Genomic DNA, 17,803 nt, shown 5'->3' with positions numbered 1-17,803 from the left:
GGAGCGCGCGCACTTAACCGCTTGCGCCACCGGGCCGGCCCCCCGCTTGACCTTCTTGATGCACTTTCCTGCTGGAGGAGTGGGATTCTGGCACAGGGCCTGCTGATCTTCCTTGTCAGAGCGGGGGCTGTGGAGGGGGAAGTGGAGCAGGGCAGCAGGTGTGGAGGTGAGGTGTGGGGATGGGTCCCTGACTGCAAAGCCAGTGGGGTTTTGGGTATGGATGGCTGTGGGTGTTGGGAGTGGATAGGGCAGGGCTCGTCTCTGAAGAGAAAACTCTGGAAGCCAAAGGGATTAAGTCGTCCCTATGGCCTCTAACCCCTTGACCCTGTCTGTCCTGAGGGAAGGTGCTAAAGGTTCCTTCCTAGAGCAGTCCTAGAACTGAGTTTTCTTACCTTGGAAAAAACTGCTGGAAGGTGGGATGCCCAAGGGTGGGGGCTTGAGACTCTCCCTATTTTTCACCACCTTGCTTGATAGCTCTCCATTTTCCCTGCCCAGTGAAGATGGGCCAAGACATGCAGCACTTCCCTGCTTTGTGCCCCAAGGCGGGAATTGAATTATTTATGAGTGTGTCTATCGCCTTTGCTCCCTGGAATTGTGCCACAGTCATCTGAATTCTTCTAGGTCTAGCGTGGCGCCTGGCACGGAGCTGGTAGTCACCGCCCACTGGGACCCAATTCTGTGGCTCAGAATGTGGGGAGAAGATGACCCAGGCTCATTAGGCTGTCCCAAGCAGAGCAGCCCCGAAACAGTGCCCTTCAGTAAGAGAGCAGGGAGCCCTCTCCACCCGCAGCTAGTATCAGGGATGGCCCCTGGGGCTCTTCCCTCTCTGGCACGGGGACTAACCTCCAGCTCCCTTGGGGGAGTGCCCTCTCCTTTCTCTCCACCCTTTGACTCTGAACCACTGTGTGGCTCTGCCCTGACCCATGTCTTCCCCCGCCAGCCTCCAGCCATCTGTTGGCATCTGCGTGGACTGAGTTTGGTGCCTGGTGCTGCCTAGACCCTGGCACTGACCTGATTGGCCATAAGTGTGTCCTCTTTCTTCACCAGCTGACCGACTGGTGCTTTTTGGGGTCCCTTTCCCCAGTTCCCTGTTGTCCTCCTGGGACTTCTGAAACCCTAGTCTGTGGGGTCAAACCTGGCTGCACATCTGAATTGCCTAAGGGGCTTTGAAACAGTCCAGGGACTCACCCTACTGAATCAGACCTTCCAGGAGAGGGGCCAGGAATTTGTATACTTGAAAAACTTCGCAGATGCCAGTTGCTAACATTCGAATGTGGACTCATCTGATACATATTATGTATTAGGTAATATTATTATATTATATTAATTACTATTATCTACAAATGTACTATATAATACATATTAGATAATAGTATTGTCCCAACATTAAATTTCGTGGGTGTGCTAATGGCATTGTGTTTATGTAGGAGAATGTCCTAGTTCTTGAGAGATTCAGGCTGAAGTATTTAGAGGTGAAGTGTTTGTATCTTACTTTCAGATGGTTAAGTAGAGAAAGAGAGAGTGCAAATGTGGGAAAATGTTAACACTTAGTGCATGCAAGTGGTGTAAGGAAACTGGCTGAAACGACCTTTCAGACGACTTCCATCTGCTCTCTGAGAGATGGATGCTAGAAGAGAACACAGCCAGGGCCACCGAGGGGCACTATTCCAGGGGGCACTATTCACATGGTTTTCTTTGTTGTGGTCAGGGGTTGTCATTCACATAGGGAACAATGTGTGGGTCCTCCCTGGCACCCTGGAGTTGTATGAGACAGTGATACTGGGCTCAGCCATCTCTTCCTGGATGGGCTGCACAGACCCAGGCCCTCATCCACCCCACCTCTTTCCTGGGACCTGGATGGCTATTTGCTTTTTTACAGAATCCCTAGTAGCTCTTGAGGACTCAGGGAATAAAGCAATTTCTAATTTGTCAACCCAGCAGAGGCTGGCAGAAAAGGAACTGAATTGGGGAAGGGGGGAGGCAGGAAACATGAGACTCTGATTCCTGAAATACTTTGTGTACCACCCCCCACTGCTCCCAGAAAATGAAATATGGGGCTTGAGTTCTTAGAAGGAAGCCAGCTCGCTCTGGCTGCAGGTTATTGAGCCTGGTTGCTCCTGCCTACCCTTCTTTCCCTCTCTGGATTTCCTCTGTGCCTGGCTGCTGCTCTGAACCTTCGCTTCACCTTAGGAAGTGGCTCTCCTGGTCCTGTGGGGCATGTTGCTTGTCCTGCCTCCTCACCACGGATCCCTCAGCATCAAGATGAGTGAGTGCTGAGTCTTTTGGAAGGAGCAGCTGCGATGTGGCCCCAGGCGCGAGATCTGTCACAAGATCTGTCAGCAGGCTGGGCCTCCTTCCTTGCTTGGCTGACAGACAGTCTGGTGGCCTCCTGGCCAGGAGCCCTGGGGATGGTGGTTAGAGAAGGGTAGCTCGATTTTGCTAGTCTGAGTTCCAGTCTGGGAAGAGCCTGAGGAGCCAGGCCTGCTGGATCACCCACGGGCCTGTCTTCCCTTTCCTCTCAGAGCTGGGAAGCAGCCTTGGCCCTGGGATTTGACTTTGGAATCCTCTGAGAAATTTGACTGAAGGGAATCAATAAGTCGGAATCAAAGAATCCGAGAGCCGAAGGCACTTTGTGTGGTAGTCTTGTCCATCCGCCCCCTCCCTCACAGATGCCAAACCTGGCCCCATTAGTTGAAACCCGGTCCTGTGTTTGAAGAACCCAAGGAAGGACACCACCTGCATCCTGATCACCCATCTCCATGTCTAAAACTTCTAACCACCGGAAAGCTCTGCCCTTGAGTCCCAGTTCAAGTACATTTTTCTCAGTGGAAATGAGGTGAATTTGGACCTTGAAGAACTTAGTAGGGGTGACTGATCCATACACATTTAATTTTGAATAAAATATTCTGAGACTATGTTTTGTTTTTTGGTGAGGAAGATCCGTCCTGAGCTAACATCTGTTGCCAGTCTTCCTCCTTTTGCTGAGGAAGGTTGTCCCTGAGCTAACATCTGTGCCCATCTTCCTCTATTTTGTATATGGGACGGTGCCACAGCATAGCTTGATAAGCGCTGCGTAGGTCTGCACCCGGGATCCAAACCTGTGTACCCAAGGCCACTGAAGCAGAGCATGTGAACTTAACCACTACATCAGCGGGCTGGCCCCTGAGACTATGTTTGAGATATGTACAGGTTGCTATTGGGAGCATAAGGAAGGGGCCCTTAGTTCAATCTGGGGGTTCAGAGAGGCTTCCTGAAGAACACAGAGTCTGAGCAAAGTCTGAGAAGGGTAAGTTGGAGTCACACAGGCAAGAGCGTTGGGAAGGGCATGCCCAGCAGAAGGAAGCCGTTGAACGAAGTCACAGAGGTATCAAATACATGGTAATTAATGGTTGGAGATGAGCCTTGATAAAGAAGGCCTTGTAAAGGAATCAAATAGGGAGACTTTGAAGGGGTTTAAGCAGCAAGTGAGAAGATCAGATTTACACTTCAGCAAGAGCCCTCTAGCTGCTCTGTGGAGAAAGCCTTAAAGAGGGAGAGGTTTGTAGGAGGAGGACCTGTCAGAAGGCTATTGTAATCACCCAAGTGAGCAAAGATAAGGGTTTAATTAGGGCAGCAGCAGTTAGGATAGAAGGAAGGACTAGATTTGAGGAGCATTAAAGAGGAAAAGTTGTCAGGCCTTGGTGGTTGGCTATAGGGGTGAATGGAAGGAGGAATCCAGGATGACTGTAGGGTTTCTAGCTTGGGGGACTGGGTGGTGTCATTCACTGCAGTGGGGAGCTGTGGGGGCAGTGCGAGGAGAAGGTTGTGGGAAGGAAAGAAGGTGATAGTTCAGTTTTGGACGTTTGGGGTTTGACGTATGGGTGGGCCTAGAAACTTGAGAGGAGAGAGACACATTTGACCTCATCAACACATGAGTGTTATGGAAAGGAAACAGGAACAGATGAGATTGCCCAACAGAGGGTGTCGTGTTCACAGTGGGCTGAGAGTGGGATCCTGAGTCAACCCCAACGTTTCAGGGGTGGACAAAGGAAGAGGAGGACAGAGGAGGTAGAGAACAAGAAAAAATAGTGTCACGGAAGCCAGGGGGTAGAGAGTTTTATGGAAGGAGGGAATGGTCTGTAGAGCCCAATGCAGCAGCAATGTCCAGGCAGGTAGAAACGCCTGGAATTAGGTGGCCTTGTACTGGGGCAGTTTGAGGGGGATGTAGGGGCCAGAAGCCACATTACAGTGAGTTGAAGAGTAAATGGAAGGGAATTGGGAAGCATGTCCACTACTCTTGTGAAGTTCGGCTGGGAAGAGAGGAAGAACAGAGGGGTGTTACCTGGAGGACAAAAGTCAGGGAGAGGTGCTTAGGGCGTAGGTCTTTCTTTTGAAGGCTGGAAGAAGCTTGAACATGGGTATGTGCTGAAGAGAGAGACTCAGTTAAGGAGAAGAGGTGGAGATACAGGCAGGGGAGGGGAAATTTGTGGAGCATTGTCGTGGAGGAGATCCAGTGGAAGGGGCCAGAGCACAGAGGCGTGTGCCTCAGCCTTCCCTTGAGACCACAACAGGAAAGGAGGCTGCATACAAGTGTGGATAAGGCAGTGGGGAAGAGAGGCAGGAAGTTGAGACAGATTATTTCCAATGGCCTCAGTTTCCTCTTCACAATGGTGCCTGGCTAAGGTAAATCTTACTGCTCTGCTTATCGCCGCTCAGGGCTGGAAATACACAGTCATTCTCTGTATTAAAAGGCTCAAGCTCAGTCCAACTTTGAGCATCTGTCTAGTGTCTTCTATCTAAAGGACCTCCTTTTCCTAGGACCAATTTCTCAGCTCCAGGCATCTAAATTCTGAGTATCTCCATCTGCTCACCCAATTCCTTTGAATTTCAAATAGCAAGACTCTCTGTTACCGTCTGTGATAAAAACTAATCTATAAGAAGCTGTTGAAGGGTGGGGAAACTCAACCGGCAGAGAAATCAGCAGACAGCAGCTTCGTATGCCCTGAGGCTGGGCTTGGGCTATTCCATCTTTGGGAAGTACTTCCTAAGATTCACTTAGCCTTCAGGCCAGGGTTCTGCACCTGTGTCTGAGAGATGCCCCAGGTTCCTGGGAGGGCATGTCAGGTTAAGGGATACCCTTGTCTTAACTCCTTTTGGATATGATCAAATTTGCCACCCAAGAATCTATCTGAACCTTTTTCTTATTGATGTTTTCATCCTTCTAATCAGGAGGATTTAGATGCTTCATATGTTTGTTGAGTAGAGCAGTACAAGTGAATGAACAATTTTTTTTTTTTTTTTGGTGAGGAGATTAGCCCTGAGCTAACATCCGTTGCCAATCCTCCTCTTTTTGCTGAGGAAGATTGGCTCTGGGCTAACATCTGTGCCAATCTTCCTCTATTTTGTGTATGGGATGCCGCCTCAGCATGGCTTGATGAGCGGTGTGTACGTTGGCGCCTGGGATCCAAACCCATGAACACCAAGCTGCCGAAGCAGAGTGCATGAACTTAACCACTACACCACCAGGCTGGCCCTGTGAATGAACAATTTTTGATAATTTTATGAAATTGTGACATTCTCAGCTGCTGGTGCTAAGGGTCAGACTATTTCACACTCACCTCCTCCATCCTAACCTGAAACACACACACAGACACAGACGCAGACACACACACGTCATGGTTCTCAGCTTTGGCTACACACTAGAATCTCCTGGGGAGTTTTAAAAATACCACTACCCTACCGCAGACCAATTAAATCAGAATCTCTTGAGAGTACTTCGGCGTCAGTCCTTTTAAAAAGTTCCCCGGTGTTTCTTTTTTTTTTTGAAAGATTTTATTTATTTATTTATTTTCCCCCCAAAGCCCCAGTAGACATACATCTACTGGATGTATGTCATAGCTGCACATCCTTCTAGTTGCTGTATGTGGGACGCAGCCTCAGCATGGCCGGAGAAGCAGTGTGTTGGTGCGCGCCCAGGATCCGAACCCCGGGCCACCAGCAGCGGAGCATGCGCACTTAACTGCTAAGCCATGGGGCCAGCCCACCCCGGTGTTTCTGATGTCAGCCAGGGTGAGAACCGCTGGGCCAGGCTAACCTTGTCATCACAGCCGTTTGTTCAGTGGCTTTTTCATGTCATGGCTTCTAAAGAAAAGGACACCGACGCTGGCATGAATGAAGGGGGCTGCCTGCAGCCACAGGCAGCTGGCCTGGGGGTCCTCCTTGCCTGCCTGGCTTCCTGAGGGCCAAGGGGAAAAAAAATTCAGTATTTTGGCACACCTGTCATCCGTCAGGCACCCAGGTCTCACCTGGTGACAGGCTTTGTTTTATTGCTCATATTGCTGTCTTTTGGGAGGATCTTAGTGCAATCTGAGTAATTATAAGATCTGTTTCATAAGGCTCTGTTGTAGTTTTCATTTATAGCTTTATTGAGCTATAATTGACATACAATAAACTGTACATATTTAAAGTGTACAGTTTGATAAGTTTTGACATATGTACCCTTGAAACCATTACCAGAATCAGGATAATGAACATATGCATCATCCCCAAAAGTTCCCTTATGCTCCTTTGTGATCCATCCCTCTTTCCACTCCTTCCCAGATAACCACTGATCTGCTTTCTGTCACTCTAGATTAGTTTTCATTTTCCAGAATTTTATGTAAATGGAGTCCTACATACTCATACTCTTTTGTCTGGCTTCTTTTAGTCAGCATAGGTATTTTGAGATTCATCCATGTTATTGCATGTGTCAGTAATTCATTCATTTTTGTTGCTGAGTAGTGTTCAATTGTGTGAACATAACACATTTTTTAAATCTATTCACCTGTTGATGGACATTAGGGTTCTTTCCAGTTTTGGGGTATTACAAATAAGGCTGCTATGAATATTCCTGTACAAGTCTTTGTGTGGACATATCTTTCATTTTTCTTAGGTGAGTAACCAGGAGTGAGATAGTTGAGTCACATGGTAGGTGGATGTTTACCTTTACAATAAGCTGCCTAACTGTTTTCCAAAGCAGCTGTACCGTTTTACCCTCCCCACCAGCAGTGTATGAGAGCTGTCCTCTTTAAACTGGCTGAGGAGCCCTTGTTTCTGTCTTTTTCTCTTGGCTGGTGCAAGGTGCCTCCTTCTGTCCTCGGGGTGTGTGTGGGAGAGGTGATGATGGGAATTAGGGACCAGAGACATGTATAGATGAATGGATGGGTTGATGGATGTAATAGATAGATAGATAAAGTTGTCTTGGTATCTCTTTTTTCCTCCACTTTTCTGTTTTTTGCCATCTGTTTTAGGCACTGAAGAAACAGGCAGTGGCCCAGATTATGTCGCCTAAGTCAGATTATTAATACGTCTCTTTTTGTGACTGATTGATATTTTTACCCCTTACCTGCAGGTGCCCAGCCACCATGCCCCAAACCCTGCAGACCTGACATTGGCAGGAAGTAAAAGACTTCCTCATCTCCTCCATCCCCCATCCTCACCATGTCTTCGACTCAGGGCAATGGAGAACACTGGAAGTCCCTGGAGTCGGTGGGCATCAGCCGCAAAGAGCTGGCGATGGCCGAAGCCCTGCAGATGGAGTATGATGCTCTGTCCCGGCTCCGGCAAGACAAGGAGGAAAGCAGAGCCAAGCAGCACACAGACCCCTCTCTCATCAGCTGGGATGAGCCTGTCCTAGACTTCTACAGGAAACCGGCAGGAAGGCGGAAGGACCTCAAGCTCTTACGTGGTCTTTCTGGCTCCGATCCTACCCTCAACTACAACTCGATCTCCCCACAAGAAGGCCCGCCCAACCACTCTACCTCCCAGGGTTCCCAGCCTGGCCCAGATCCCTGGCCTAAAGGCTCCCTGGCTGGAGACTATCTCTACATTTTTGATGGTTCGAATGGGGAGCTCTCTTTGTCCTCAGGACCCGGAGACATAGAGGGCTCTTCCAAGAAACTGTCCCCACCTCCTCTGCCTCCCCGAGTCTCTATCCGGGACACCCCTCCTCTGCCTCCCAGAAAGGGGTCCCCCTCATCCTCCAAGATCTCCCAGCCCAATGACATTAACACTTTTTCTTTGGTTGAACAACCTCCAGGCAAGTTGCTAGGGCATCGGATCCTAGAAGAGGAAGAAGAGCAGAGGGGTGGGAGTCCGGGGCACCTTCTCGGGTGTGTGGACTATGATGGTATCAACGATGCGATTACACGGCTTAACTTGAAGTCAACCTATGATGCAGAGATGTTGCGGGACACCAGCAGGGGCTGGAAGGAGGGCCGGGGGCCCCTGGACTTTGGCAAGGACACTCCTGGAAAACCCGTGGCCCGGAGCAAGACCATGCCCCCTCAGGTGCCCCCCCGCACCTATGCCTCTCGCTACGCCAACCGAAAAAATGCGACACCGGGCAAGAACCGCCGGATTTCTGCTGCTCCGGTGAGGACCTGGTGTTTCTCCTGTCCCCCTTGCCTTGTGTCCTTCAGAAACAGAATAGTCCTTCTTTCTTCTTTGCTGTTCCAGACCCAGATCTCCTCCCCTCTGCTTCTGTCATCAGGCCCCCGGGCCCTGGTCAGGGAGAGGAAGAAGGGTAGCAGTGGAGTCGGGGCTTCTTTTCAGGGCTGGGTTTTGTGTATCTTGGCCACTACAGCCCTTCTGGGGGCAGTGTTTGGAACCCCAGTTGCTAGTGTATGCCTACTTCGTGATGTAAGGACTGAACTGGGGTTGGGGGCTTGTTGTTGACTCTGTGGCCACACGGCCTTGTGGGCTGGAGCAAGTGGCTTCTGCTTTCTGACACTCTGCTCTGCCCAAAATGCTGCGTGGTGATGAGGCTCAGTCATAATATTAGCCTTTGTTTAGTCGCCGCTGAATACCAGACCTTGGTCCAGACCCCTCAACAACCCTGCGCAATGGTCTAAGGCATACCACTCTGTGTCTCTTATCCTGAAGCTTGCTTGTTCTCTCTCTGTCTCTCCCTCTGTGTTTCTCTCTCACTGTCTCCTTCTCTCTTTCTGTCTCTCTCCCTCTGTCTCTCTTTCTCTATCTCTTTCCCCCTGTCTCTGTCTTTCTCCCCCTCTGTCTCTCTCTCTCCCCCCTTGTGTGTGTGTGTCTTTCTCTCTGTTTCGCTCTCTCTCACTGTCTCTCTCTGCCTGTCTCTTTCTCTCCCCCTCTGTCTCTCTTACTCTCTCTCTTTCTGTCTCTCTCTCTCTCCCTGTCTCCCTCTCTGTCTCTCTCTCTTTTGTTGTGGTAAAATATATATAACATAAAATTTACCATCTTAACCAATTTTAAGTGTACAGTTCAGTGGCATTCAGTACATTCACATTCTTGTGCAACCATCACCACCAGCCATCTCTTTTCACAGTGAAAATATTTAGAAAATGTATGCAGTATGATGATAATAATTTTTCTTTTATCAGTTCATAGTATAAAATAGCAAAGTATCTACACAGAAGCACAGGGTGTGTTCCAGGGCAGCTTTGATCTTTTTTCTGGTTTAAAAAAGCATCAGCAGCACCTCCATGGGTGGGACCTGAAGGCCACTTTGTGTTACCCTTGGGCCCTGGGAACCTGGGCCCCAGAAGGAGTCAAGAGGCACCCCCATGGCTGATGACTGCTGTAGTCACAGCGTTCCACCTCCGTCCATTCCTGCTTCCTTCTTACTCATTGTCGAAGGGACACTGGGGCTTTCCCACCTTATGTCCCAGCGATTGGGATCCTTCACAACTCTGGAAAAGCCACGTGGTCCTTCCTTCCTGTGCTTCTGCTAAGAGAGTCCCCCAGAGCAGAATCAGCTCCTGGGATAAGTTACAACACTAGAGCTCAGGGCTTTTTAAAGGCCCTGCTCTGAGAGGTGGGGCTGCTCCCGCTATTTATAGGGACAGGGAGATTCCTGTTCCCAGCCCCGAGTTCCCTGCAGAGAGCTGGGCCTGCTCACGCCGAGTCAGGCCACCGTGGTAGGTGGTCACCTCTGTGGCTCCCTCTCTCTCCTGCTTCCCCCTACTCCCTCACCCTTCCCCCATCCCCTGTGTGTCATCAGAGTTCTGAGAGGGAGCTCGCTCTAGAGTCTGCTTGAAGAAGCTGGGGCGAAGCAGAAAGCTGTTGCCAGTTCTTAGCGGGGAAATGAGGCCTTGGTCTTCTCCACCTCAGCTCGGTGCAGGGACTCATCCCCCCGGGAGGGGGGACCCCTCAGGCCCGCGGCCTATACCGCCGCCCCGGCTTCGCCGGGCTTCCAGCCGGAGGGACCCTCCTTATCCTAGGCCTGTGGAGCCAGCTCTGGAAATGGTTGGCTCCAAGTGTCAGCCTGGTACCCCCGCTGCCAGCCTCTGCCCAGCAGACTCCCCCAGCCAGCATCGGGTGATGCCACCAGGGCCTGCCAGCAGGTCACACGTAAGTGGCTTTTGTTTTCTTTCGGAGCCAGTGAGTGGTACTGAAAGGGCACGAAAATGGCCTCAGTAGCCACCCTGTTCTCTGCCCCCCTTGCCTTCCCTCCTCTCTCTCTCTCTCTCTCTCTCTGTCTCTCCCCCTCCCTTCCCCCCCTCCCTCCCCCCCCATCATGCTCTCACCCTCACTTTTGTGGGTTAATTGCTGACAGTGGTACTATTGTTTTGACTGAGACACAAGCACGAGCTTGGCAGAGCTAGGGCCTCACATGCCAGCTGCCCCCACTGCGGCCCTCCCCTCTCTGCACCTCATCCATGCTCACCCAGGGGAGCAAGGCTCACGAGGGAGGATCACTCAGAGAAAACAATCTGGATATTTCAACGAGGAGCTCAGTTGCTGCCGTCCGCCCTGAGAGACCGGGAGGACGTGAGAACAGCCAGTGGGAGGATGAGAGATGAGGTGTTGTTGTGTGCACAGACCCGAGCTTGGCTCCCCGGAAGCAGCTGCTGGTACAGGCTGTTTTTACCGGATGCAGGCCAGTGCTCCAGTCGAGCTGCAGCTTCATTCCCTTGGGGTGGCCTCCCTGTGGCTCTGGGCAGGCCTGTCAGGCAGAAACCTGTCATGCACTAGCTCCCCGCTACTTCCTCCTTCCTAGGTTGGGCTGCAGGCCTTGTGTGAGGGCTTCTTTAGAACTCCTCATGGGTGACGGAAAGCAGCTCTGTGATGGGAGACGGTTTGAGGTCTTGTCTGAGAGAATGCCCACCACCACACACATGTTCCCAGATAGGAGGTGGGGCCCAGGCAGGCTCCCTGGTGTTCCAGCTGTTCAAAACCAGAAGACTCGTGATCCGGGAGGAGCTAAGCCTTCCACCAGGTTCTCTCCTGCCAGAAAGCTACTTCGACACTTTCTTCCTCATCTAGCTTTGACTGAGGAGGCACGCGTGTCTGAGCCATTGCCTCCATCTAAGGGCCCTCAGGCTCTCTGCTTTGGGTCCCTGGGGCTTGCTGTGGGTGTTAAAGCATTTGCTCAGGGCCCAGCTTCCCTGGGGACTGTTTGGGCAGCCCACTTGCCCTGGCCTCAGTGCGGGGTGGGATGGGGGTGAGGAAGAGCTGCCTGCCCAGCTCCATGCCAGGCCTCTGGGAGCACCCACCAGAAAGCCGGCCCGGCGGCCCAGCACCGCTGTGCACTGCCCAGCCTGCCGCACTAGCTTGTTAGGTGACACTCCCCCTCGGAGGGAGATGTGGCCACACTCCTGTCCGTCCCACCCGGGCTTCCAGGCTCAGCCAAGGCTCCAAGCCCTCCTTTTCCACTTGGGTCTCCGTCTCCTAGGACAGCAGATAAATATATTCCTGTATTTTCCATAGTTTCTTATGGCCCTTTCACTGAATGTTGAATGCCTAGAAAGTCTTTCCTCGCAGAACTTGAGAGTTTAGGTCTGGGAGCAGCCTGTGGGAAGGGGATGCCACGAGAGAAGAGGCACTGAGTCAGCTGCTCTTCTCTTAAAGGTGGGCTCCCGGCCCCACGCCGTCGCCAATGGCCATGAGTTGTTTGAGGTCTCAGAGGAGAGAGATGAGGAAGTTGCTGCATTTTGCCACATGCTGGATATGTAAGAGTTAAAGAATGATAGGGGGTGGGAGCATTGTGGGGGCTGGGGAGGAGGGTCACCCCTTCCAGAACTTTCTCTGGAAAGGAAGAAGAGCCATATTTAATAAATCTGAATTCATAGCTATGGGATGCTTCCTACAACAGGTGTTTGCTGGCTTTTTGAAATCTTAGAAGTTTCACATTTTTGACAAAATTTATGAAACCTCCATCTAACAAATTATCCCAATCACTTCAGGCTCAGTTGCCCTCAGGAACAAATGCACCCTAGATGGAGATAAGAGTGTTATCTGGAGCTAAAAGAGAAAGGAAATGGATTCAGAAACATTTCCTGTTGAACTTAGCCTGAAAAGCTTCATCCTTTTAGAACGATCTCTGCTGTCCAGCTCAACTGGGAAACATTTTGCAGCTGTAGCAAGTGTGTCAAGACACGGTTTTCCCAAGCTGCTTCCCCATGCCCCATCCTGGCCTGCAGACTTGGAGGGCTGGGCTGAGTGGGGACAGAGGGGCCCTGGGGCTTCAGGGCGGGGGAGGGTCCTAGCAGGCCTCTTCTCACTGCTCTCTTCTGAAGGCACAGCGAGGGCCCTTCTCCCTCTCTTCCTGCACAGCCTCCGATCTGGCTCTGACGTCCGAGACTACTCCCTCACTGGATATGTCTGGAGTGCTGTCACTCCAAGCCCAGAGCATCTTGGGGATGAGGTCAACCTGAAGGTGACCGTGTTGTGTGACAGCCTGCGGGAGCCACTCACTTTTACCTGCAACTGTAAGTCAGTGGGGGGTGAGCATCCCTCGAGGTCCGGGCCGGGATGCTGTATCTTGGATTGTAGGATCTTTTGGTCTTGATTCCCACCCCACCTCGCGGGCCAGATGAGGAGCAGTGGTGAAGCCCCTTTGGGGGACTGGCTCTGGGGCCAGCTTTTTAGGTCCACAGTCACTTTCCCTAACCCCACAACTGTGTGTGTGCCTGCTTTATCTGGTTGGTGATGGGGCTAGAGGATGCTTAGCTGGGAATGGGGGATCAAGGTGGGCATGCTGAGCCTCGCCTGCCCCAGCACCCCCCATCATTGCTTCCCCTGCCCACCCCTTACAGGTTCCTCCACTGTTGACTTGCTCATCTACCAGACCCTGTGCTACACCCATGACGAGCTGAAGGATGTGGACGTGGGTGACTTTGTGCTAAAGCCCTGTGGGCTGGAGGAGTTCCTGCAGAAGTGAGTGAACCGGTGGTGGAGACAGCGGGGTAGGAGGTAGCACCTGCCTTCTGGGTAGTAGGAATTTGAGGGGGCTTCCTAGGGGTGCTGCTGCGGCCCAGGCTGAAGCTAGCAGTTCCACCCCAATCCCACAGTCCTGCTTTCTGGGCACACTCGCAGCCACGTCGCACTTTCCCCAGGAGCTCCATCTTCCAGCGGGGTTGGCCCGCTTTCTGAGCCAAACCTGCTGTGGAAAGAGCTTGGAGATGGGATTAGGCAAAGAATAGGTCCTGTCTGCTTGCAGACTTCTGCATGTGGAGAGATGTGTGTAAGGGGGTGAGGGGACTGTGTGGGGTGGTTTCTCCTGCGCTAGATTATGTGTGGTATCGTTATGGCCAGGGGCAGGAGGACTGGGCAGAAGTGCCCTTGTGAACCTGGGGGAGAAATCACGGTTGCTCTCTCCTCCCCCTTCCCCTGCCAACAAGCCTTTCCCTGCTGGCATGAGCAGCTGGTTAACTTCCTCTCCATCCAGCGCCCTCTGCAGTACGCAGCCTCAGCAGAAAGTCTGATGTGGACCAGCTGCTGCAATCTCCTTCCACTGCCCTGAGGCTCTGGGGTGCTGAGGGGAGGGAGGATCGCACCCCTCGGGTGGTACAGCTGGGTGCAGGCTGTGGAATCAGCCAGAGGGCAGCAGATAGGGAAATAAAGAGATCTGCTTCTTCCCCCAAGCTTCCTGTTGCCTATGCCCACTACCCTGGCTACTTGGAGAAAGCAGGCTGCCAAGAGGGGACGGCGAGGCCTACATCTCGGTTCGTAGGAGTGCCTGACAAGTGCAGCCACGTGCTTTTTCTCTTACATCCAGGTCCAGATGCAAGGACGGTTGATCTATGGCTAGAGCAGTTCTTGGCTGGTTTCTTTAACCTTCAGGACATTGTGGGCCCTTCCTAGCCTCTGTGCCCTCAACTCTAGGAGCGCTACTCAGATGTGTTCCGTGCATCTCGCTTTCCCCTGGAGGAATGAGAAGGGGTCTTAGACTCAGGGTCTCGCGGCAGAGAGCGCCCTGGGCAGCCTGCCACTGTCGTGAGGGAGCAAGGGCATAGTGGGTCACAGCAATATGGCTGGTTTGGGTTGTGTCTTGCCACCTACTACTTGTGAAACCCTGACCCTCAGTTTCTTCTGTAAAATGTAGTGAGGATTAAATGTGAGAATGACCCAATGAGCAATCAATCCATATTAGTAGGGTAGGACCGGTCCAAAGAGAGGAACGCATGGGGATCCAGCTCAGATGGATACTGCCGTTTCCCTCGCAGCTACCCTAAGTCACTGGGCCCCGAATCCAGAGGTGATAGACAAGCTGTCAGGTCCCCACTTCCTGCCCAGACCAGGTGGAGTGTTCAGGGTGCAGGGGACAGGATCAATGGTCCTGGGGCATGCCTCTCCCACTCTTCCTTGCACACACATAGGCAGGCCTTCCACAGAGGAGGTCAGGCAAGTCCCCAAGGAGCTGTGTCCCTGACTCAGTCTAGGAGCCCCCATCTCGTGCCCCCCCTGAGGCTCTTCTCTTCCCACCCACCCAACAGAAAAGCCTAGATCCCTGAGCACAAGGCTGCTGCCTTGGAGTGAGGGTGGAAAGGACCCTCTGGGGGTTCCAGAAAGCTGCTCGCTCCCAAGGAAGCCCTGTGGTTTCCTCCCCTAGCCCAGCAGGAGGGGCCGATGCTGAGGGGGCGTGGTGGGTCCAGGATGCAGGCTGCTCTCGATAAGGACCTTGAGACAGTCCCAGGGGAGGGCTGGGTTTCCTGCCACCTCCCCCAACCCTCCACACTCTTCCTTCCTCCCAGGCACTCCCACCAGGCCCACCCCATATTCTAGCCTCTCCACCCCCCAGGTTTTGGCTGCAGCTCAGTCTTAGCAGATGGGGGCCTAGATCAGAGGCTTGGCATCTCAGGATGTGGAGAACCCCCTTAAAGCCTACCGGGACCTGGACTGGCCTGGGACCTGGGTACCTCTGTTGGCTTCTGCACATACCCCTTCCCTTCCCTTCACTCCTCTCCTCTCCCCTCCATTTCTAGCCTAGATTCCCAGCTCTGCTGAGGAAGGAAGTCCCTTTCCGGCTTCTGTTACCCAGCTGCTGGGACCCAGCCCAGGCCTGCAAGGCTGGCCTGGAGGAGGGGCTCACTCTGCCCTTCTCCTGTGTTTCCTCTCTGACTAAGGTGCTATTTGGGAGGGAGGAAGAGGCTGGATCACAGAGGGACTCCCTAGGTCTCCTTCTCCAAAACTGGGGTGGGGGGACCTCATGTGTTGGCGCTGAACAGCGGGAATAGCATGCAGGTGGGTGTTGTCAGGAGTCTGTGGAGGGTTTATATGGTCATCCACAGTCAGGGAGAGGAGAAGAGAACTGGGATGGGCTTGGGGATAACAGAGCTGGAATCTTGTGGGTTTAGGGCTTTGACGCTTTGCTTGACCTCAGCACCCAGTTGGTAACGGTGAAGGTGGAAGACGTAGGACCCCAGTGGGAGAGTGTCACTCCTGAGCCCCACGCCCGAGCTTGAGTGAAGGCTGACTTCCAACGTGTCCCATACACCACAGCCAAGAATGGACTTTAAACACTGCCCCGGAGAAGTCCCTCTGTTCCCCACACCCTCCAGAAATTCCCTCCCCTGGGGTGAACCAGTGATAATGACACAGGTAATAGATACCTAGGAAAGTCGATGTTTGGACAGACCAACAGTGAAATGTACTAGGTGGCTTTTGTTTTTTTTTTGTGAGGAAGATAAGCCCTGAGCTAACATCCATGCCAATTCTCCTCTTTTTGCTGAGGAAGAATGGCCCTGGGCTAACATCTGTGCCTATCTTCCTCTACTTTATGTGGGACACCGCCACAGCATGGCCTGACAAGCGGTGCATCGGTGCGCGCCCGGGATCCGAACCTGGGCCGCCAGCAGTGGAGCGGGCACACTTAACTGCTACGCCACGGGGCCGGCCCCTAGGTGGCTTTTCTTTAGACAGATCTCTGTTCTTCCCTTATGCTCTACCATGACATTTTCCAGAAGCCAAGGTGGGGGAGCTCAGTGCAGGTACCCTGTGTCACCCCCTCGCCCCGTCCTCCTGTCTCTCTCCGCCCAAGCTCAGGTATGCAGCCCCTTCCCACATTAGTCCCAAGGATGCTAATGCTGTTGTCCTTCCACCCCACCAGCAAGCATGCCCTCGGCAGCCATGAGTACATTCAGTACTGCCGCAAGTTTGACATCGACATTCGGCTACAGCTGATGGAGCAGAAAGCTGTCCGCAGTGACCTGGCCCGGACGGTTCGTGTCGGGGGAGGTTAATGGCTGCACGGGGATGGGAGTGTGGAGTGGGCAGAGGGTGATGTAGAATACTTATTCAATGGGATAGGGTAGGAGTGCTGGGCTGAGACAAAGGCACACCTCTCTCTAAATAGGGTACTTCTTACACAGGTGAATGATGACCAGAGCCCCTCTACCTTGAACTACCTCATCCATCTGCAAGAGAGGCCAGTCAAACAGACCATCAGCAGGTGAGAGTGGGTGCCATCTTGGATATAGGCCAAGCAGGAACTGTATGCAGACCCCACAGATACCCTGGCTGGCCTTTGTGCCAGGGCCCCAGGAGTCTTACAGGTGTTGGGGGTGGGGGTCCACGAGTCTTACGGGGAAGATCCCCACTCCCGGGCATGTTCTCTCTCTTCCCTCTAGTACTTTGCCATCCTTCTCCAAGTGAGAGGTGGTGAAGTAGAAAGGACTCACCCCCTTCATGGGACATATGGAAAGAGTGGGACCCCCTTTAAACCAGAGCCTGATTCCTGAGCTGTGGAGAGGGAGTGAGAGAATGGGTCTCCCAGTACACTGGGTCTGTCCTGACTTCTCCTATGACTTTTCCCTGTCCCCACCTCCCCAGGCAGGCCCTAAGTCTCCTGTTCGACACTTACCACAATGAGGTGGATGCCTTCCTGCTGGCAGATGTGAGTACAAATCCCTGGGCTGGCCCAGCTGCCCTGAGCTCTGCCCGCCCTCTCCCCCAGTCCTCCTGGGATCAGCCAGCCCTAAAGGGATTGGAGTAAAGACACTGAAAATCTATCAGCAGAGCACTTATTTTCATTCCCCTAGCTCATGGGTGAACCAAGACTGCTGACTGTTGGGCAGCTGGCAAGTGTGTAGAGAGGGGTTCTGCTCCTCTGTAGAAGTAGGGTAGGAACTGTGCCCTGATCTTTGTCTCTGGAGTAGAGTGTCTCCAAAGCTAGGGGATGTAGCGTTGTCGCCCCAGCTGCTGTACTTGAGAGTGCATTGGGGTGTGCACCCTGTGAGAGATGCCCAGGAACTGCTGGTTTGAGAGGTTCTGATGTGCTCGGGTCACAGGTGGAAAACCGTCAGAAAGTGGCGAGTCTCGAATGTGGAAAGGGGCCAGGATTCATGTGGACTTTAAAGGCTTAAAATCATGAGAATAAACATTTGCCCCAAATGTCATCAAGCTAAGGAAAATCAGACAGTGATCTTTAGGAGGAATCCCTGTCTCATTGATCCAGTTCATAGTGGTCATGGACTCTTCCCTTTGGGGAGTTCTGCATTAAATTTCAAGTTCAACCCTCTACCACTGCCAGAATCCCCTCGAGTGGCCTCCGCTCAAACATTTACAGTGACAAGGGGCACTTCTGAACACC

At 52.5% G+C, this 17,803-nt stretch overlaps 1 protein-coding gene across 4 annotated transcripts in view; it reads left to right on the top strand.

Moving 5' to 3' along the window:
• The window catches only part of PIK3C2B (phosphatidylinositol-4-phosphate 3-kinase catalytic subunit type 2 beta), a 62,356-nt gene that overhangs the window by 12,392 nt on the left and 32,161 nt on the right, over positions 1–17,803 (top strand). For 2 of the 4 annotated variants that reach the window (XM_004425134.3, XM_087436933.1), the window contains 7 exons: positions 7,370–8,391; positions 11,842–11,942; positions 12,547–12,701; positions 13,029–13,149; positions 16,322–16,433; positions 16,584–16,663; positions 17,044–17,107. In XM_004425134.3, the coding sequence (XP_004425191.1) occupies positions 7,459–8,391; positions 11,842–11,942; positions 12,547–12,701; positions 13,029–13,149; positions 16,322–16,433; positions 16,584–16,663; positions 17,044–17,107 (1,566 nt within the window). In that variant the 5' untranslated portion in view covers positions 7,370–7,458. Of the gene's footprint in view, positions 1–7,369; positions 8,392–10,101; positions 10,342–11,841; positions 11,943–12,509; positions 12,702–13,028; positions 13,150–16,321; positions 16,434–16,583; positions 16,664–17,043; positions 17,108–17,803 lie in introns of those variants that run through there. The other 2 variants (XM_087436943.1, XM_087436938.1) reach the window with 2 other exon arrangements.

Source organism: Ceratotherium simum, chromosome 2 (genome assembly GCF_057802395.1).
Source record: "Ceratotherium simum simum isolate JZ-2026a chromosome 2, ASM5780239v1, whole genome shotgun sequence".
NCBI lineage: Eukaryota > Metazoa > Chordata > Mammalia > Perissodactyla > Rhinocerotidae > Ceratotherium > Ceratotherium simum.
This window is presented reverse-complemented; position numbering and strand designations above follow the sequence as displayed.